Source organism: Haliaeetus leucocephalus, unplaced genomic scaffold (assembly GCF_000737465.1).
Source record: "Haliaeetus leucocephalus isolate CR32 unplaced genomic scaffold, Haliaeetus_leucocephalus-4.0 Scaffold802, whole genome shotgun sequence".
NCBI lineage: Eukaryota > Metazoa > Chordata > Aves > Accipitriformes > Accipitridae > Haliaeetus > Haliaeetus leucocephalus.
Window position 1 is genome coordinate 363,802 of NW_010973238.1, and position 21,980 is coordinate 385,781.

At 43.9% G+C, this 21,980-nt stretch overlaps 1 protein-coding gene across 9 annotated transcripts in view; it reads right to left on the reverse strand.

The window, feature by feature from the left end:
- Window positions 1-430: 430 nt before the first annotated feature.
- Window positions 431-21,980, reverse strand: part of HIC2 (hypermethylated in cancer 2) — a 73,701-nt gene continuing 52,151 nt past the window's right edge. For 4 of the 9 annotated variants that reach the window (XM_010581618.1, XM_010581620.1, XM_010581615.1 and 1 more), the window contains 2 exons: window positions 8,454-8,597; window positions 431-2,255 (listed from right to left, as the gene is read on the reverse strand). In XM_010581618.1, the coding sequence (XP_010579920.1) occupies window positions 507-2,219 (1,713 nt within the window). In that variant the 5' untranslated portion in view covers window positions 2,220-2,255; window positions 8,454-8,597 and the 3' untranslated portion in view covers window positions 431-506. Of the gene's footprint in view, window positions 2,256-3,953; window positions 4,064-4,120; window positions 4,428-6,886; window positions 7,020-8,453; window positions 8,598-9,290; window positions 9,484-18,003; window positions 18,346-21,980 lie in introns of those variants that run through there. The other 5 variants (XM_010581621.1, XM_010581619.1, XM_010581617.1 and 2 more) reach the window with 5 other exon arrangements.

Here is a 21,980-nt window from a genome sequence, read left to right on the forward strand (position 1 = left end):
ACGTTATTTCACAGCTACTTAGGCCACTGAAAAGGTGTACTTTATTTTCTTTTTAGTGGCAAGAAATGCCCCTACTGAGTTTGGTTTTAAGAGAGGAGGTGAGTAGGGTGACAGTAACATGAAGGGAAGAGGCAGGGAGGGGTGAGCCAGCAGAGGCTCAAAGTTCCCCATGGTCCCCCTACCTGCTCCAGATAATCAATACGGCAATGAAGTCGACATGCGCAAAAAGAAGTGGCATTTCTTGCCTGATCACCAAGATTTGGAGGGAGAGTTGGACTAAAGGCATCAGCTTGGCTGTGGACCTTTCTTTTTTTAAAAAAAGGGAAAAAAGGAACTTTTTTTTTTTAAATGTTAAAGCTACATTTGTTTAGGCCTCCCATGACTGAACAGAGTATGGGGAGTTGCCCCCTTTTTTGTCTGTTTTTTTCTTTTTTTTTTTAAGCAGCAAGTCTACAGAAAGGTAAATCACTGCGGATGGGCTCGAAGCTCATTCTGGAGTCTTTGGCTTATGTGGGAGAGGTATGCATTCGCAGGTGGCTGATCAGATTGCGCTGCTGGGTGAATTTCCCACCACACAGTTGACATTCGTAAGGTTTTTCTCCTGAGTGGACACGCATATGCTCTGTCAGTCGGTACTGCCGGGTAAAGCGCATCCCGCATTCCTCGCAAGCAAAGGGCTTGAGCCCTAAGTGGCTGCGCATGTGCCGTGTCATGGTGCCCCGCTGCGTGAACATCTTGCCGCAGATATTGCAAGGGAAGGGCCGAGTCAGCCAGTGAGTCTTCTCATGCTGCCGCAGCGTGGCTGGATCCTTGTAGCTCTTCTCACACACTGAACACTTGAAGGGTCGGGACTCCGCGGCATAGGACTGGTTGGGGTTGGACAAATCCTCAGCTTCATCCTTGCCACTGTATGTGCCTTCCTCCTTGATGTAAAGGTCTTCCTCGGTGTGCGTCTCCACGTGGGCATTGAGCTGCTCGGAGCTGGGGAAGCCTTTGCCACAGGGGATACAGACATACAGGTTGTCACCGTAGGCTACTGGCTCAAACCCCTCCTGCCGGTAGACGTAGTTGGCACTAGTATGCCCGCCGCTCTCACTCTCGCTCTGGCCGCTGTCATCACTGTTCTCCTTACCGTTTTCCACCTCCTCCTTACACGGGTAGGGTAGGTCTGCGCTGTAGGCCCCGGCCAGACTCCGCTCCACAGACTTGGACAAGGGCCCCAGCAGGATACCGTTGGGCAGCCCTTCACCCTCGTCCCTGTCTTTGCCCCCCTCCTTTCGGTCAAAGGCGTTGTCTTTCTTGATCCACTCCTTCTTGCGGGACGAGTGCCGGAGGCCCTTGCGCTGGCTGCTCTCTGTCAATGAGTGGTGGCACTCTTCGCTCAGATCCATCTCCATGGGGTCACTGCTGTCCGCCATGCTGTGAGGGGCTCCGACTCCAGACTCGTCGAACGATGAGGCACTGTTGGCTGCGGGGGCTGAGGCAGATTGGGGAGAGCCATGCTGGCTTTCACTGTGCTGCGTGTCATCGTGGGAGGCTGCAACAGGGAGTGACGGGCTTTTTTTGGACAGGTCAAGGCCTAGCTCCTGGTCGCCGGTGCTTCCATTTGCACTGCTGCCCCCACCGCCGTTCTTACTGGCTCCCCTGCTTAAGGAGTGACAGTTCTCTTGGTTGGAGCTGCTGATGAAGACCTCGTCATCGGAGAGCTTTCCCTTTGACAGCTCCTTTGAGTGCGAGCCCTTCAGCCCCTCATTTGACCCTGAATAGCGAGCTTGGATGACCGAAGCAGTGGAAAGTCTCTGACTCCTGGCAGATCTCCCGACACCAAGGCCACCGGCCTTGCCAGCAAAGGACTTGCCGTTCCGCTTCAGCTTCTTTCTGCAGAGAGCTGCCAGGTCGTGCAGTTGGAGGTAGCTTGCTGCGGTGAGGAGAGCATTAAAGTTCTGTTCACCGGGCTGGTCAGTCGTTAAGAGCTTACCAGTATAAATAAAGTCCAAGATCTGCCGGAACACGGTGGGGTTCACCATGTCCGTATCTAAGTTAATCAGGTTGTCATGCAGGACAAGGGATTTGAAATACATGCTGCTGGCTGCCAGGATGTTCTTATGGGCACGAAACAGGGCATTTTCTACCACAATGATCACATCACAGAGGAAACCTTTGGCTCGTTGCTGGTTCAGCTGCAGTAGCAGTTGTTTGGCATGATTTGGCAGTTCCATCTCCACCTTCTCTTCCTTTCACCTTCACCTTACCACCTGCAAAACAGGAAGATGAGAGGTGTGAACCTGCTGTTTCCACTTGAACAAGTCTACATTTAACAGACTGGCTTAACACGCTCTAGTCTATGTTAGGCTTGACACTGACTAAGGATCTCTGGGTACATTCAGCCCTGCAAGCTGTGATCCTGCTTGGAATACAGAGAGAAGTATTTCTCATGCTAAGATTTGATTCAAGTCTTTCAAAAATCAGATTTGTAAATATCTTTTTACAAAAGCAATCGTTGTTGGCTGGAGTTACTACTAAAAAGATACCAGCAGGAAAACAGTATTTAGGTACAGGGGAAAGCTGTTTCCCTCTCCTGACACAAATATGAAGGGAGGATGAGGAGCAAGAAAAAAAGGAAGAAAAAAGAAGCATCTACTTCACTTCCATTTGCATATCTGAGCATGTAAAATAATTAGCATAAGCTGCAGCTTCCCTGCTTTAACATGTAGTTTGTTTCCTGGCTCTTACATGTTGAAGTCCTACAACACCCAGCTGCTCTGGGGTTGAGAAAATGACATGTAGCAACTAAATCCATTGAAGATGGCATTAATCACACTGAGGTGTGAATGGGAAATCTCCTTAAGAGTAGGAAAGGCTGCTTTAAAAACCAACCCCCCTGGCAATGTCCATATCCCAATCCATTGACATGAAGGGCTAGAATCAACCCTGAACTCGCTGAAATTCGGGATGCTGAGCTAGCAAAATGCCAGCAAATGTCTTCAACAATTGGAAACTGTTTTCTTAAGTTAATTCTGCCCTGCCTTTAGTTTTGAAGGAATTTTGTTTAAAATGATAGAGTCAAGTAACCTATCTCAAGCCAGTCTCTCTACCCTGAAGTACCGGGAAGAGAAGAAAATTGTGGTTACCTCTGTGTAGTTCATGTATTTCACAAACAGTATTCACTATGTATTTTAGTTTAGATATTTATATTGGTTTTCCCAGTAGTGTGGGCTGTAGGAAATATCTAGTTTGAGGCATATCAGAACTCATTGCGATTACATGTTTGGTAGATACTACAATACATAAAAGCTAGAATTTAAATCTGGGGCTGTATTCAGGAATCCAAGATCAATTTTTTAACTTTTTTTCTTGATTTTTTTATTTGAAAGTGCCAACTACTACTTGTAATGGGCATTTATCTGTTAGAGTTGATTTAAAATAAATTCTGAGGTTCAAATGTAGGAATTAAATACCAAACATACAACAGACACCTTTAGCCTTCCACTTCCTTCCTTCCTGTCCCAGTTCATCATATTACTGAAACAGATTTCTCTTACTGAAGGAGGAACAGGCCATAAGTTCATAGAAATGAAGAGCTTAAATTTTCTTTTGAAATCATCATCAGTTAATGCTTTTATTGCTTGTGAATCCCATTACCACATTCTGTCCCATCAGATTTCAAATGATGAAGCATTAGACTGCATTGTTTTCCCTCTGTGTTAAGTATGTGTACACAAGAAAAAGAAATAAGGAGTGATACTGTCAATATTAAAAATAACCTCCCTCAAACCTGGTTCTCACTAACTGGTGACAAATAGATTTAATTTGGCAGAAAGGTGGTAAATTTACATCATCTGTTTCTGCATAACAAAAAGATTTTGCTTTATGAAAAAAGCTACCAAAAAGTAAACTAATGCAATTCTTCCTCCAATGTTGCTGCCTGACTAGCCTGGTACTTATACTTTTACCAACAGATCTGCCAAGCAGGTACCTCCCTTCTTCCACAGGACACATTTCTTCACTTGGTTAGCTGGTCAGCCTGGTACTTGGTTATGCATTTGGTAGAATTTTGTGGCCCCTGTTCAGTGCACCAGCACCTAATTCAGAATCTACACAGATCTCAGTGGCTGATCACCTTGACCCACAGCTAAAATGGCTGCTCTGCTTTTCTGTTCTGTATTGTTTCGGCAATGGATGGGAACCCAAGATGACAGTGGATTCACAACTGTGCATTCTTGCACATTAATGTTGTTCCCAGTGGTGGCTGCCTTTAGAAAGGATGGCAGCCAAAAGGAGAAAAGACAGGCTTGCTGTGGTGCTAGCCAGTTATTTCTTCTCCATCTATAGTGTTTCTGTCATAGAAACTCAGCCTGCAGCATCACAAAAACGTGATAGAGACAGGGATTACCACCACTGAACAGTGTTGAGCACTTTAAAAACAAGTTTTGCTGTAATTAGTTACATCAGAGTTGCAGCACGCAGGCAATGTGTCTGGTTCTAGTGGCTTGCTTCCAGAATTGCTGATTAAGGGGAAGAAGCAACAGCACAGAGGCACCAAATACCCACTTTTATCTAGCCAGGCCAGTAAAAGCACTTACTTCTGGGTCACCGAGATATATTGATAGGGAAGGACAAAAACATGGCTTGCAACATAACACAGCATCTATGTGTATAAATGCATCCTGCTCAAGAATAGCAAGAGACAGCCTACTACTACCCTATTTCCACTACAAACATAATGATGCTTTTCCATGCATGTAACACACAAAATCCCTCGATAAGATTTTTAAGTGTTCCATAAAGGACAAATATGGGAAAAGAAAGGAAACAGCACAGCCAATGTTTTTTGCCTAAACAGACTAATAAAAAGAAGTAAAAGCGAGCTTATTTCCCATTCATGTGGTGCTTGAAGCAGAGGTCTAGAAATCTTTGTATACGTGTTTGTCTAAGCCTTTGCAAAGAGTCAAGGCTTGCTGCAACTACTAATGGGAAATATTTTTAAGTTTTTACTTCTTTTTTTTTCTTTCTGCCTTAAATGATACTGAAACCAGGTAATGAGCCTGCAGGGAAAGCCCTGGAAACAGGGGTAGAATTATAGTTCTGCTTTTTACTGACCTTCATGAGGAAGATAATGTTATTATTAAACCTCAGTATATTCTGCAGCGTAAAAATTAGCATAGTACAAGTTATTTAAATAACATCTATTTATCTCACATGTCAAATTTTACAGAAGTATTCATGTTCAGTAGGGCATAAGTATGAGGTAGGTTTTTACCTTTAGTAGATTTTAAAAGCAGTGGTCAGGTTTAAGCACTATAACACTGCCTATCAAATCTGAATTTGTTAGCTGAAGTCTAACCTGGATTTAGCAACCCCAACAAAATGAATGTAATGGAACAAGGCAGCAAAACCTTCAGCCAAGTTTAGAGCCCCATGTTTAAAATTTTGCCAGAATTGCCCACCCAGGGCTTTTACCAGGACAGCAACATGGGTCAGAGAACACAGTTTTGACTGACATACCTTTGTTGACAAAAGCTTTATAGCATCAACCTGGCTTGTGTATCTTGTGCAGTCCTGAACAAAAATAAATCCATTCCAGATATTTTCCAGAGCTGACCAGTTACAAACCCTTCTTTAGCAATGATGCATTTCAGAGGTGGGGGAAGAGGGGTGCATTGGAAAACTTGTTAGCAAAAGAGAAGCAGGCATTATTCCTTAATCTATGGCATTCCTAAGATCTCACTTCTAGCTGAAAGCATGGGACCAAAGACAGCTATGAGGTTAAGTCCGGTATAAAAGTTAGCAGATCTTCCCAAACAAATGGCAGGTGCAGCCTTACAAAGGCCCTGCTATCCATTAGTTTGCAGAGACTGGCTTTTAACAAACCCTGAACATTTGGATAACACCACCACCACCAATTACGACAATAAAAGCCCCCAAAAGCCCTGAAAAATCACAGTGGTTTATATTTCTTGTATCTCAGTATCATTTTTAAGAACCCTTCCTTTTCTGTTTTCTGCAACATGATAAAAAAAATGTACTCCCAGTTCAGAGGAGCCCTGGCTCAGAAAAGGCTCAGATGCATTTCTAGTAAAAAAACCAAACCCCTCAAGAATGTGTAGATGTCTCACTGGGGCTACAGTCTTTTATCATGGAATTTGGTGTGCAAAATTTCACTCCTTTGCATTTAAAACAGGATCACAGAAGACTTTGGACATTAGAGATGGTCTTTTTTCAGATTCAGGTTGTTTCCTAGTCATTCAAGACAAAGTTTTCAGAGCAATGAACCTGCTCAAATGTTCATGTGCAAGTAGGGAATGAAACAAGGCTGAGGCTCTCCACTACCTCCACCATATCCATGACACTGAGACACAGCACATGCAAAGACATGAAAAATACAGGGCACAAATCACAGAATACAGTAATGCTGCAAGCAGATGCCACACATCAAACAAAGCTTCGCAAGCTAAGAGCCAATAGCGTCTTCATAAGCAGTATTGCCCAAGGAGCTGGGTAACTGCGAGCTGCTGTGCCCAGCCTGGGGCACACTGTGATCCCGTGGGCATGAAGATTGTGCAGAACACACAGACTGCTCCAGGAGCTGTGCTGCTCTCACTACAAAGCAGGAAAAACTTAATTTTCTCTCAATTTCCACAAAGACTCTGGATGTCACAGAAAATTAGATTGCCAAAGTACAGGAAGAGAGGAATCCCTTCACCCCTTTAAATAGTATAAAATCTACATATTCACTACAGATTTGATTCTCTTTCATATCACTAAATCTCTTCCTGAAAGTAATTGCTGAATGAATGCTAAATGTGTTATCTTAGCAACCTCTGGCAGGAGATGATATTTGATTTCATCTCTGAGTTATAGATTGCAGCATATGAATGTTGTTTACCTTTTAAGAAGCAACACCAGTGAAGCAAAGAATCAATCAAAAACAGATCTAAGGAATCACTCATTTCACGTAGAGGATTTGTGGATGGATGAGAAGGCTAGACACCGAGCACCTGAACAGTGAACTAACAGTACTGCAGATAAAAACCAACAAACAGATTAGATGTGATGTATCAAATTAGATGCTGTTAAAGCGTTAGCCTACTGTGCATGTTATAATATACTTAGGAAAAGATAGTGGCCTGCTTACTTATTTCTCCATCTTCCCAAGCAGTTGTGCTGCACTGAGCAGGCACTGCAGCAGTGAGCATGGAGAAGAACAAGACAAAATTAAATCAATTGTTTCCTACATTGCTCTTTCCCACCAATTTACTTCTGACATTGAAAATGCTGTGTCCAGTTGCTACTGGATCTGGGTGAAACTGAAACAGATGACTTCTGCACCCTTCAGTTTCAGACGAACTAACTTTTTTAGAGCACTTGAAGACCCCACTGGGAAGAGGGCTTTCTTGTTGCTCACTGGCTCATCTGATCTTCCTCTTCCCCACATCCCAACAGAACCTATTTCCAGGACTCTCCCGAGGTATCAGTGAAGTGGGCTTTCATGGCCACTAACCTTCCCCCCAGGAGCTGCAGTTGGCAGGTCATTAGCCGATGCCTTGTAAAGGTATTCACATTCCAGAGCAGCAGAGGCATAAGGAGGAATGCAGGAACTGTGTTAGCCCAAATGGTTCCCTATCCCCAGCCCCTGTGAGCAGGCAGGCAGCAGAACGCAGAAGCAGAGGCAAGAACATGCATTTTCATCATTGGCAGTGGAGCAGCAAAAGCTCTGTGAGGTGGGCTCAGGCAGAAAACAGGATGCAGCACCCTTGTTTTTCTCACAGGAATATCTCTCACTTCAAAATAGGTAAGACCAAAGTGTCAAGTTACTTGGGGAGAGGTCTGCAAAGCTGGGGAAGGGAGAGAAAGCGACATGCAGGACAGAGCAGGATGTGCAGCTGGTGTTGCAGGTGTGGTCATGGAAAGGAGAAGGAGAATGGAGGATCATTTCGCAGAGGATACCACATCAGCAAACTTAGTGGCCCTTGTTTAGTTTGTTACATTCCAATTAGTGCCAGGCAGAACTGCCCTCCTGGCTCTCTGAAGCAGCTCTTGCAGGACTCCCACAGAAACAGTATAGCTTTGCTTATGGACACAAGCACCTGTTTGGTACCTCTGTGCGGCAACGTTTGGACATTAGGTACGTGGGCAATACATGCTCAACTGCTACCAGCTCCTGGCCCAAAAAGGAGAGAAGAAAAAGAGTCAGATGATTTCCCAGTCCCTTCCCTTTCCTGTTCTAGAATAACAAGGAGAGCCTGACACGGCTAGGCCCTTCTCTACTGCATGGTAAACTGCCCAGCGAAGGGGAATCTCCATGGGTGAAAAGGATAGGGGCCCTGTGTGCGTGAAAGCACTAACATCAGGAGAGCAAAGTGATTTCCAGTCAGTGCAAGCAGGAACACCTTGCTATACAAGCTGAGGCTATGAGCAGTAGAATGCAGATTAACCACTTGGTTGCCGCTTACCATGCCAGGTACATTGGGCTAAAGGCACCTCCATCCAGTGCTGCCCGACGTGCCAGGTACATCCCATGATGTTCCATTGAAATCACAACAGGCCATCAATAGAACGTGGCTGCACGGATGCAGAATGGAGAACCAGCAGGGACGCTGTTAAATGCAATTAAAAAACTGCAATCAAAATTGAAATGTACATTTTAAAACGGCCACCTGCCTTAAATATGTAACTACTAGAACAACCTCCCCTCCACCCATCTCCCCAGAACTGCTGAACTGCGACGGAAACAGAGCAGAAGGCCTCTGCAAGTTCCTTGATGACTCTCTCTGGCCACCTCCACTCAGGACTCCCAACAGCACTGAGCCTAAAGGGGACCAGTCCATATATATCCAAGAACAGCAGATCCCAGATGTCTGCACCAGCTTCCTTCTGCCCAGAAATTCAGGCAACTAAGTATCACCATTTAGAAATGCCTCTACAAGGAGAAAAGCCTGGTGCCAGAGCTTCATGGTCTGGTTCCCCACCCGGTACAGGCAATGGAAGGAATGCTTCAATGCTGATCCTCTGTGTTGTCCCCATTTCCCTGTCCCCCTTCCCAAGCCTTTGAAACCCTGCTCTTCTAGAGATGTTATGGCATTGAGACCAGGCTGGGTCCTTTGGCTTTTGTTACGTCTGTGGTACAAGACAGGAAAAGAAAATACTGTGTACCCTCTCCTATTTAGAATGATGCTTCACTGATAATTTAATCTACGTTCTTGGAGACTGGAGATCAAGTTGATTCATGGTGAACTGCAGCTGGTACGAGAGTCACAAAACTTAAGATCTATAATTCCACCCTTCCTTACCCAAAGGAAAAAGCAACAACATCTTTTCCATGTCAGGGAAAGGCACATCCCACAGATACACTCAGCTTGTCAAGCCTAGGGTATCCTCTGCAGTGTGTATCCTCCTTCACCCAGAGTTCCTGTAATCAGCTCTGGCAGGATTATCAAAGAGGATAGTGTCAGGGTAGATGCTAAGCACAGGTCCCTCTCTACAAGTGGTGATGCCACCCCAGGGGAAAAAAAAAAAAAACCAAACCAAAAAACCCATGAAAAAACAGAACAGAAATAAACCTGCAGCCTCGCAGGGATTTAAAATAGGATTTTAGATCTTCATGGCAAAGTGAAACTTTGCATAGCTCTTGTCACATTGATGGGTGCATGTCTCCAGCTGTGATGCTGGAGATAGAAATCTTACATTTAAAAAGTTAGAAGAATATTGATTATCATTTCAACCTTCAAAGATAAAAGGCCAAATGAAAAAGACTTACAATAATTAATGTAGTTGGATGAGAGAGAATGTAAAGGAGGACACAGGCCTGGGAAATAGGAAGTGTCTTTGTGAAAAGGACATTGAATGTAAGGAGATCGTTCGTTCTTCCCGGACATCTGCTGGGCTCAGGCCCAGGTCAGTGTTCCCATCACTCCCACCTGCATTCTTTCCCCTACAATTCTGTAACTAAATCACACTAAACTAATAGGTCCTTTGTATTCAGGTCACCCTGTTTTGACTGCTATAGACTGAAGATTTTTAAATCTTGTCAATACAATGAAGAAGTGGAATGTAAGCGAGTGTTTGCTTACTGACCTGGGCTATGCTGAGCCAAGAGCATTTGCTGAACTAGTCTGAACGGACCACTGCCAGCATGAACGGGCCAACCCACATTTAGATAGCGTGCACCTTTAAGCATAATGGGCCAGAGCCCCAGGGATTTGGAGCTCCCCTGTCTCCAAGAGATCACACACTCTAGACTGCACACAAGCAACATACTACAGGCTGCATCTGCCAGCATCAGGACTCTGCAAAACACTCTGCAATACCAGCAATACTCAGCTTAAGAGAGGCTGAATGCTGCATAAAGGTATTTCTTGGACAGCAGCTCAAATGCAGATTTACAGCCAGATTACAGCAATTTGTTTCTTGCTACTGTGAGGCAAGAAGCTCTTCTCCCTAGTTGTATTTCCCCTCTAGGGCAGAGATTAGCAGAGAACTGCCTAAACCAGAGGTGTTTCCTACTGTTAGAACATCACACTGCAGTCAGAAATGAAGCTTCCTGCCAATTCCTAAACAGAGCCCTTGTATATTATACATTTATTTTCACTGCTGACATGAAGGAGCCTAAGACTACCCAAGCCCTTTAGTGGGAGGAGAAGAGGAGAGACATGGTCCTTGCAGATCTTGTCAAGCAGAGCCAGGCACTAAAAATTCCTGCATATCTGCAGAGCACAGTTGATCTCAGGAACACAGCAGTGGCACAAAACAAATAAAGCCTCAGAAGCTAGCGAGCAGCAATAGATGTTGGGCTCTTCTGCAGCCCTACAACAACTGCGCAAGCTCAGTTCCAACTGTACCTGCGTTGCAAGTAGTAAAGGCAGCTCTGATGCCTTATGCTAATCTAACGACTCCTTATTGCAGAGGAAGGATACCCTCTACCTATCCACCAGTTAAGGCCTCTTTGGTATTCAAAATTCCTCTGTTTCCCAGCTACCTTTGAGCCTTGATGTACAGAATTCTCCCTTTACAATGCAAGAATTTAAGACGTGACTAAAGGATTGTTGCTACGTCCCAACTAATCCTAGAGAGTGTTAGGCAGAATCAACAACCCTATGAATTACATAGAGTGAGAAGATGCTTCTGGTCCTAAAAGCCTGGGCCCTGTCCTTCAGTATGGTAGGCCACAGTTGGCAGGGGGTGCACAGGGTGGCAGCTTCATTGCTGAGCATTTCTGTGGGGGCGAGAGGGCAAAAGCACACAGCACGGTGGAGAAGAAGGAACATCGTGACCCTTTTCCAATCGAGACTGTCTTACAGCACCCTCCAAGTTGCAGCACTGGTTTAGGGCTCTGAGTCACCACAGGTACAAGCTGATAGCCAGGTTGTGAAATGCAGCAATACTGGAGCAAATGCATGGCCCTTTCAATTGTCCCTGCAACTGGGGAGGGACCTCCAGGACAGGGATGAGGCAGACAGCTGGGAGTGTTAAATCCACTAGGGACTGTGACTCAGACACCTTAGTTACAGGGTTTGTTAGAGCAAACAGGGCCTCAGAGTACTGGGAGAAATGGGAGAAGGTTTGATAAAGAGCCTCCCAATTGGCCTGCTTATTTTTATTTCTTGTGTGGACTCAGCAAACTTTTCTGCAGAGAGAAGCAGTCTGCACAGGAGCATCTGCATACAGAGTACTGCTAATATCATGAACTTGTTGTAATAGTTAGCATTGAGCTCCATGCTGAGGGGTGCAGGAAGGGCATGGGTAGTAACAGCCTTTGACCAAAATGTCATCTCTCTCACCACATGCCAGATACCAGTGAGCACAGAAACAAACCTTGCTGTCTCATTTTCTTCTGCTCTACAAACCCAACTCTTATTCCCTTATCCATACCTACAGATGCAGCAGTAACAGTTCTCCTTAACATAAATGAACAATGCCTTAAATACAGCACCTTTTGCACTTTATCCACCATTTTTTTTTCTTTTTTTCCAAAATCTGACTATGTACTCAGCCCTGTACTTCCCAGAGAAATCTTTGTCTCTAAGCCTCACTTCAGTGAAGTCTTCAAGCAAACCACTGTTTAAGAGTTGGTCCTGGCAGTATCCAGACTGTACTGCCTGCCAAACATCTCTCCAAATCAGATGCTTAACTGATCACCCTGAACCCTCATCTATTTGGTTCTTTGCAACCACCAGAAAGTGTTTGTGCAACTCTGAGCCTGGCAAATGAGAGGATGCCAGAAAGCCACTGTTGCTTGTAAAAGCAGAAGGCCTAACAGACTCAAAGTTTTGCAGATTGTCTGCATTGCATCCAAATCTGTCCAAGCTGAAGATAACCTAAGGGGAAAGCAGGGTTTACTCATTTTCAAAATTCTTCATTTCCTTGGCTGCCTCTCTTCAATGACTACTTCTCATTTTGACTGTTTTATTCCCCTGTCTTCACCTGAGACTTCAGACTTTCTTTAAATTTAGCTCACAGGCTGCAAGGTCACTCTACATATGCTTCCAAAATCCACCTTTTCACAGCAAGACTCCCATCCTGCCATCCTTATCCTGCAGCACTGCACAACAGTCGTCCAGGGCTGCAGATATCTCATGCACATTTGGCCAGCCTTCTCTGTCAGACAGTTTCTCAGCTCTTGGGATTACAGCCCCAGGTGTGTTATAAAAGGCAGCCCAGCAAGGTCATAGGGTGTTGAAAACTTTGCTACAGTCCAAAGCACAGGATATTCCTTCTTTCCTTCCCTGTACACTATTCTTGTCAAGGTCAAGGATTTTCTGGCAGTCCTCAAAACACACAAATTATAGGCTCTTGTCATGAATCAAGACTTAAAACATCTCTCCGTTTAAAAAAAGCGGAAGGGGAAGAGCAAGGCAGAGGGGAAGGTACTTTTGCCCAAGATTTGGTTTTGAAAAGGGGATTGGCAGTCTGTGCATGTGCTTTACCCTGTAATCTGAAAGCTCCTCAGGACAGGACCCCTAGAAGCATTTTATACTGAACCATATACACACCCCAGAGCAAAAGAACCAGAGGCTCCCCGCATCCGTTCCAGTCTGCTCAGCTTCTCCTAAATCAACACTGCCAGAAGGCAAGACAGCATTATAACAAATTAGCACCACTCACAATTTGTTGAAGTTGCTGTTCCATTGTTTGTTTATTTAAAACACGCGCGTGCACGCACACACACACACACAAACCTCCCAGGCTTGCTCTCTGCTGCCATCACCCAAACTCCAGATTTGTAGTCTCAGAGAGAGAAGCAAGCAAAGGCAGTGGATTAAACCCATGCAGAGCAACAGTCACTGCACTGGGACTCCACCTGGGTTTTGCTCTTTCACTACAAGCAGAACAAAAGAATGCCCACACTGTTCCAGCCTGGAAGATCAAGGTGTCAAAATCCTTATTTCAGCACTTGACTAGGAAAGTGTTGTTAAGAAAACGAAAGAGCCACAGGCTTGAAAGGACCCAGCACTAATAAAACTCTTAGTGCTAATGCTATTTATGAACATCCAAGGGATAATCCACACCCCTTATCAGCCCACAAGATTATAAGATCTTTAAAATAGGAAACATGTCTTACTTCATAAAGCACAGTATAAGTTTACAAAGCACAATATTAGTGGTAATAAATAATTGTCAAAGTCGAGCAAAGAAGTGGCTGTAAAACCTGAAAAAGTACCGCCATTCCCATTTCATTGTGAGCTCTGGGTGGTAATACTATAGTTTGACTGGTGGTTCCAACTTGGTTTACTCTTATGCACCAATCTGTTTTTACTTTAAGAGATTATTTGGAAAATGTGCTACGCTTTTATTTACACTGGAGAAATTCATGTTTTATCATGAGGTGATCACAACAAGATTGATTTTAAAGAGCTGTAGTAGATTCTTATCCTTCCACCAAATACAGTCTAATTTGCCAGCGTGTATCAGTGTGCCAGCAATGATTCCTTTACACAGCATTTCTATCTGTAGGCACTTATCGCACACAGAGCATCCTTGCTATCTGAGCAATTGCTCACCAGTTGCATCATGTAGCCTATAGAGACAGCTTGTCTTTCACTTCTCTTGGTTTACAAGGCATTAAGCTCTGGGCTGCTGCAGGCGTAGTTTAAAGGACAGTAAAGTCAGCATCATCACCTCAAACCCTTACATGCTTTCATTTAGTTATTTTTTTCATTTTAGAGAAATTTTTCTGGTTTATGAATGCTCTAAATGTTTGTGTCTTCTGGCTGCTGTATCGTGTGCTGACAGATAGCTGCATCATCCAAAGCATCTCTGCTAGCCTGGGTTGAGCATGGTTTGGTTTCTGGACAGGTGAACACTAGATACCACAGTTACCTCCACCAGTCTAACAACAATTAAGGAAATTACTATATTTTATACTCAGAGTGAGACCTTTGCATGGAATTCTGTGAGTGCCAAAACAATTACAATTTTATTCTTCAGATAATCTATAGTTTATCAAATGTTTAAATACTGAAGCTTAAGTATTTCAAAAGCTACTCAGTTTACATTTGTCACCTAAGGAATTTGCTAAGCAATTTGTGCATTTATTTCCTGTCAGAAAAAAACCTTAAAGAGCACAGCAGAATGGATCACCCTCCTTCTTTCGGCACTATTAAAACCATCTCATTGGTAACTATTCTCCTTAAGATGGGTGTGGGGGAGTGAAAAGCTGGAGCAGATTCTATTTATAGAAGATAACCTTGGGAAAAACAGGAGGTACCAGAGAAACAGGCATGAGGGGTGAAGTTGTGACAGTACTGAAACTAGCAGGAGACACAGGTGTACCAGGTGTCTGTGCCAGAGAGTTCTGAGAACACAAATGTGGCCACACCTCCTGCAAGATTTAGGCTTGGCTGGCAGGTTTCATAGACACTCCAATGAGAATTCACAGAGACAATTCACATACTTAAAAGCTTGAGTAAGAGTTAAAAAACAAAACAAAACAAAACAAAAAAACACACTAAAAGGCTATTTTAAAAGTTTGCTGGGTCACTTCCCATAGAGCTCTCCCCTCTCAGCAAGGAAAGTGGTTAATGAAAAAACAAAAACCCAAACAGAATCAAAACAGAAAACCCAAAACAGCCAGAGAGACTGAAACCTCCGTTACACAGATGAAACAACTGAGCGGTTTTATAGCTACATAAATAAGATCAAATCTGGCCAAAGGACTAATACATGTACAAACTACTGCTAACAGCCACAGCAAACATTGATACTACACCTTGGACTGGAAGGAAAAAATAGAATTCTTATATCCTTACCATTTCCAGCAGAGCCCACTAATATAACAGCATCAAGAGACTCCCAGAGGATTCAAAACGTATGTTTAGTGAGAATACATTTGGACTTAAACCTCTCTCTTGGGATTGTGCATTCCCATACACCTGTGTCTAGTATCTAGCTGCTTTCAGTCCCTGGCCCTTGGCTGCACATTATTCACCCACATGCAGCTCTGTCACAGAGAAGGGCTGAATAAATTGCAGCATTGTCATGGCACAGTGCAGGTGCTCCAAAACATGCACATCCCGAGGCTCATGAACTTAAGAAGAGATATGCCTCATCAACCTTAGGGATGTTCTGATGCCATCCAGCTTTCTCTGACCCATCAAGTCTGTCCATCTAGGGTTAATCTGTTCCATTCTCCAGGCATTTCCTTGTCAGGCACCTCACTCAAAGAATGTTTTAACAGCAGGAAAACCACCCCAAAATCCAAAACCAAACAATAGTCAACTCCTGTAAAGAACCTGAATAAGTGGCATAGGTGGCATCCTTCTTACCATGAGGTATTCTCCATCATGGATGCTAACATGGCTTTCACGCACGCACCTTCTTTCTCTGCTATCTCAGTGTAAGAAGCCTGACAATAATCCCAAATCCCCAGACCCTTCCAGGACCAGCCATTGCACACACAGACCCATTCCAGGCAATTAAAGTCTTATAACAGGGTATGTAATGTAAAAGCCCATTTAATCTTGTGAAGACAAGAAATAGCAGGGACCTGCCTGTAAAAAAATTAAAAAGTATATAGTAATTCATCAAATTGATTTAATACAGCCAGCTGCATGTGAGAATCCTGGCCCAGGCAGAGATAGTCCCAATAGTATGCATCTGCTTACAAAGAGGCAAGGTGCTTTGGCACAGCTACTGCATCCTTTGAAAAAGTTGGTTTTGACATGTTGGGAAAGGACTTGGATTTTCCAGCTGCTCTCTAAGCAGGAGGCAATTCAGCGAACACACCCAAGACCTGCAGCAGACACCACTCTGAAATTTGTCTTCATTATGTTCTAATTTTCACACAACTTTCTGTTATTTGCAATAGCCAGAAAAAAAAGTGCTGATGAAATTTTTCATGTTTTGAAAAACAGAGGAAAGGTCAGGAAAGCACTGTTCCGCATAACTTGTTCTTTCTCTAGCAGTAGCCATCGAGAGTGCTGGGCCAGGGTTTACTGCTCACATTTTCTCTGTTATTCTTGAGCCAACAAATCAAATATGGGTGTCAGGTTTGGTGGGTTTCAAAACAAAAGGTGTAGTGGAAGGGGGATTATTGTGGGGGTTTTTTAAAGACAGTTATTCATAACAAATAGTGAAATTGCTGAGAAATTAATTCTGCTTTGCCATCTTGCAAATATTACTTCTTCCCCCCAGAAGAGACTGGGTCACTGAGAGATATGCAAAGCTTCAGGCAGGGCTAACAACTGTCCTGAAATTTACTGAGATGCCCAAAAATGACCAATGAGTTTGGGTCTTTCAATGGGATGAATGGCACAGTAGAAATTCTTAGTCATGCTAGCTTTCTTCATATGTATTTTTTATTATTATTTGTATAAAACTTTAATTATAAAAGACAAAAGTATGGTTATTATAAGGTATGTAAATTACACCAGAACTTCAGAGAGGAGTCCCAACTCTGACCTCCTCTCATGTGAAAGAAAGGATATTACAATCCACTTTTTTCTTTAACTTAATTTTTACTTTCCTGGAAGTATGAAAAAGCATTTATGTTCCTTTGGTTTTTAATTTGTCATATTATTTAAAGGACTTAGTGAGGAATCTAAAAATCTGCAGAAGGGTTTGTTGCGGGGGGGGGGGGGTAGAAAGAGAAAAGCCTCATAAAAACAACCCCACCTCCTCCACACACAGGGTTTGTTCCTCGGCTGTACCTGCACACTAATGCCCTTTTGCCTCCCCATGAGAGAAACAAATCCAAAAGATCTGGGATAAAAGGCCTTGGAGACACTGCACTCAGTTGGACACATGGCGGGGTGGTGCTGGGAAGCAAGGAAACAGCTGAAATTATATGGGAATAACAACAACATTCATAGAAGTTCCCCTTGGATACGTGTCAGCATGTGGGAATGATGGATTAAGATTGAGCATTTGCATTTCCCAGTCAGATGCCAAGATATCAAAGCTGGCACGCTAAGGTGTTCTGGCGTTCCTTGAAGGGAGTCTCCAGCCGTCAACACTGCATGTGTATAGAGCTCTTCTGCTTGCAAATATCTCTCTCTCTAATAGCACATGCATTTTTAATTTTTCTAAAATATGTGATCTAGGTTAGTGCTCATAAAAGTGAAGGATTAACAGCTACAGCGTAGTACAGGCAGCTGGGCAAGCTCTGCTGACAGATCCCTGCCAACACAATCAACCCGAAATTAATCCTGCACTGTGCTCCCACACACACACAGCAAGCAGGTAGTGCCATGGTGCCAACTTCTTCAGTCAACATGTAGGAGCGAAGAAGTGCCATGTTATTACCTCTTCTTCTAAAGGCCGCGTAGAGCATTTTAATCTTTGCATACAGTGGGCCCATAGACACCTGAAGAATTAGAGTGCAGGACTGAATCCTGTCAGGCATGGTTTTTAAAATAAGATGTAGCACTTCTGCATCATTGCCCTCTACAACAGACTTCAGTGCTTTTATGCTTCTTTTTCTTAAAGCCAGCATTAACATTGCCAGTGGTACATTATTTCCCATTATTTTTCCATCTGGAAGAAAAAAAACCAAAACCAACCACACACCAAAAAACCTCCAAAAAACAAACCGCAGAGAAATAGATCCATCATTGCAGATGATGAGGCATCATGATCTGTTTTAGCCCATCCAAGTCAGGGCCACCACTGAAAACGTTAGGTCTTGCCCTCTTCCTGCATCAGCCCTGGTCTGGCTCAGCCTTACAGCCTCATGGTCTTCAGGGGCAGTGCAACAGAGCAGGCAGCAAAGCACAGCCAAGGACCAGGAACACTCATCAAAGCTGGCTGTAAAGCTAAATCCCATGTGTCAGAGGTCACAGTAGTAATTGAGGATTGCGCTTCAAACTCTAAAACATCCTCCAGGACCCAGGAAGGCTGCTGGCAATAGGTGAAAGATGGTGATGAGACAGAGGAACAATGAAGAAAAAGTTCTTGCGAATTATTTCTGACACTGCGTGGTGCATGTGCAATGAGAAGATGGAGCAGAGCAGCACTCGGACCAGGAGGAGCTTCTCTCCCACAGAGGGAGGGACAGAAGGAAATACTCCTGCCTGCCTTTGGGCCTGAAATTCTCCTCTCCGACACCCCAGTTTGCATAGTCAGAAGTGAAATCAATGCCTAACTCTGCGAGATGCTTCCTCTTTGTAATGATCTCCATTTCTAGATGCTTAATAATTGTTAACTTTCTCCCTTGGAATTTTGTAACAGCCCAACAAGAATGAAAGTTTAGAGGTTCTTCTGAAAGTCCCCCAAATGCATCAGAAACTGGAATCTGCTGCAGGGCTGCAGTACGTTGTCTCAGCAGATTCAGTGGGTAACGAGGTCTTCTGAAACAAAGTGTAATAAGTGTTTCTGCCTGGACTTGCCAAAAGACCTTAATGCAAATACAACTCCAGGAAAATTAGGGTGGACTCTAGTGGCTGCCTCCCCCTCAGGGTTTTTGTTGGGTTTTTTTTTCCTTCAATCCTGATGAAATTCATTACAGTTGTATTTAAACTGAGGTTGTGATTTAAATTTTCCAAAGCAGGCAGGGCAGGTTTGAAAGCCTGATATATCAGAGTTTATATGCTTCCTGAAGAACTAGGGTAGTTGCAGAGCCTTCCCCAAGGGGTGCCTGGTTGGTCCCCTCACCCCCTTGACATGTTTGCAGTCACACAGGCCACTGGATTCCTGGCAAGTCGAGCAGGCTTGCTCCTTACAACCAAGCAGCCCCGCATTCAAGCATGCCAGTACTTTCCTTGAAGGTATTTACAGTTTACTTTTTAGTGCTACTTTAAGTTCAAAGGGGCTAGTAAAGCCCCATTAAGCCATTTACATCAAACTGGTTAGTTAATTATCCTGTTGCAGGCTTTAAATTAGCAATTTATAACCCCGTCCCTAGAGATGCCAGTATTTGGAAACAACTCAGCTGGGACATTTTGCAGGGTGCAGTTAAGGAACAAAAAACCCCACTAAACACAACATCCCCCCACCCCCCCAAATAAACCCCACAAACAAGCCAGAATAAATCTCTTCAGTTTTTGGTTGGAAATCAGTTAACTCTGGGAGAATCCAGTAGGGACTGGCGTGGGAGAGCGCCCACCATTACCAGCTACCAAGGATAGTGAGGCCATGTCTACCTTAGGTTATGTCTGTGCAGCAAAATGTGGTGATGTGCAGAGGTACAAAGCCAGCCTGGAAGGCACCACAGCTAGACGAGAATGATGCTTCCCTTACAATGAGATATTCTGCTTCTTAGTATCATAATCAAAGGTATTTTCACATTCATATGTACAAAAATGTGTCTGCCCACAAGGAAGGAAAATAATTTGAGGCTTTGGGGCTGGTCAGACTGTGAATGCCAGCGTACAGGGACTAAAGAGGACTGTGGGTTTTGGTCAGCACCTCTGCTCACCCGTGCAGGCGACGAGGCTCTTTCCACTGCAGCTATCTTTCAGGTTAGGATTAACAAGATTTGGATTTATAACCCCTTGCCATAAGGGTCAATGACCTGCTCACAGTAAGCCTACCCCATGGGCCAGGTGAGGCTGGAGCCAAGGAATCTCCATTCCCAGGATCTTCTCCCCTGCCAACAACATTTCATTTCCGAGAAGGAAAATCTGTTGTCCCCTCAGGGTCTGGTTATTCCAGTCCACCCCACGCAGAATTCAGAGCTTTTATAGAAGGGAATAATAATCACCTTTCCCCCTAAATACCTAACTGCCCAAACTAACCAGGTCCTAGAGTAAAACATGCCTCTCATCTTCTCTTCCTTATTTCCACCAGCCATTATTAGTTCAACAAAACAAAAAAAAAGGCATACTGAATTTTCACACAACAGTCTATCAGGTACAGGAGAAATCTTGGCCCCAATCCTGGAAGCTGTCCCAAACCAACAAGAACTGCTCACCAAGAGCAGGAATCCATGGAAAGAAGGGGCATGTGGAGTGAGACCAAGGCAAACTAGGAGATTCCACATTAACATCAAAAAAAGGCACATAAAAAAGAAGTTTGAGAGAAAATTTTCCATTCTACTTGAAAGACAAGACAGACAGATGGAATCAAGTCATATGACAGACCCCGCGATTTTTTTCCTCCATCTTAATACAACCCCTTTTCAATGGCAAAAAAAAAGATCTTCTGCCAAACAAGTGTCAGATTAACTTGAAAAGGAGATAAAAATCAAAGCAAGTTAATTTCTTTATACTACACACCATGAAATTTATTTCGCATTTGCTTGCTTTTTCCTCTGTATGGAAAGTAGCCATTTCACAACAAATTTTGGGATGGGGGGGCAGACGGGAAGGAGAGAGGGAAAGACGCTCAGAGATTTCAAACCAAAGGGACAAAATATTTTTGTACAAAATTTGGTAAGATGACACCACTGTTATGTGATTTACTGCTGCGAATTGCAAGACAGAGGCCTTATAATAAAAATACAGGTAAACACAACATAAAATCTAAATTATCTAAAGGACTGAAAAACCCAGCCCCACACATAGATGACATTCTCCAAATTCTCTGCCCTTTCTTGGGAGCAGTTACACCCAAACCATCACTCAGCCCAGAAGCTGTTCTCTCCTGCTAATCACTGTAGAATCACACACTAAGGTAAAAAAAGTTCAAATGCAAACACTAGACTGGCCTTTGAAACAGCCCGGTGCTAACAGGCCACATGATTGCATAATATTAGGGAATTATAAAATAATGTGAAACTGGGAAGAAAGAAGAAAGCAAAGCCCTCCTGTGGATGAAATGGGAGTCTTTCCTGCTCCACCAAAACCTTCCATTTCCAAGGCATGCAATACCCGGGCCTGTGCCTAGAACAGGTGTGTCTCCTTAAATACCTCACATGTCACACTTGTGTCTCATGGATACAGTCCTGCGGGATTATATTAGTACCAGTGCATACCAGCTGTAGCTACCCCCAGCGGTATCCTGTAACTCCTTGCACGGGGGGAGCTGCCCTCCACAGCATGCAGAGCCCCTTGCCACATGACTTTCTGGAGACAGACAGCAACCCTGCGACTGCAGCTTCAGAGCATTTGTGCTCTGGGGGCTGAACCAATTCAGGGACGAGCAAAAGACCTCCTCCAAGAGCAGGAACGAAGCACTGCCAAGAGAAGCGAACGGAGGACTCCAAGTATTCTTTTCTTTCCCTCCTCTGCGTTTATTACCAGCAAATTCTCAACTGATTTATGCCAAATAGACACTCTGAAGATCTCCGTTAAATAAAAAAAGATGCACGGCTAACAGAGCAAAGTCCACTCAGCCATTCCCAAGCAGAAAATGCTGACAGGGCACAAGGCAGATATGGCTAGTGCAGGATGAAGGAAGGACAAAGGAGAGTGAGCCTCATACATCTCTAAGTCAGTGCAGGAGGAGACACCCCTTGGCAATTTCAACCTAATTCTTCACTAAGCCTTGGAGGATACTAGCTGCTGGCCGAAGCAGCTGAAAGAGCCAACAAGAAAATTTTCAGGGCAGCAAATGCATTAATAGCATTTTTTCCATCATATCTTTGTGACTGGCACAGATAATAAATA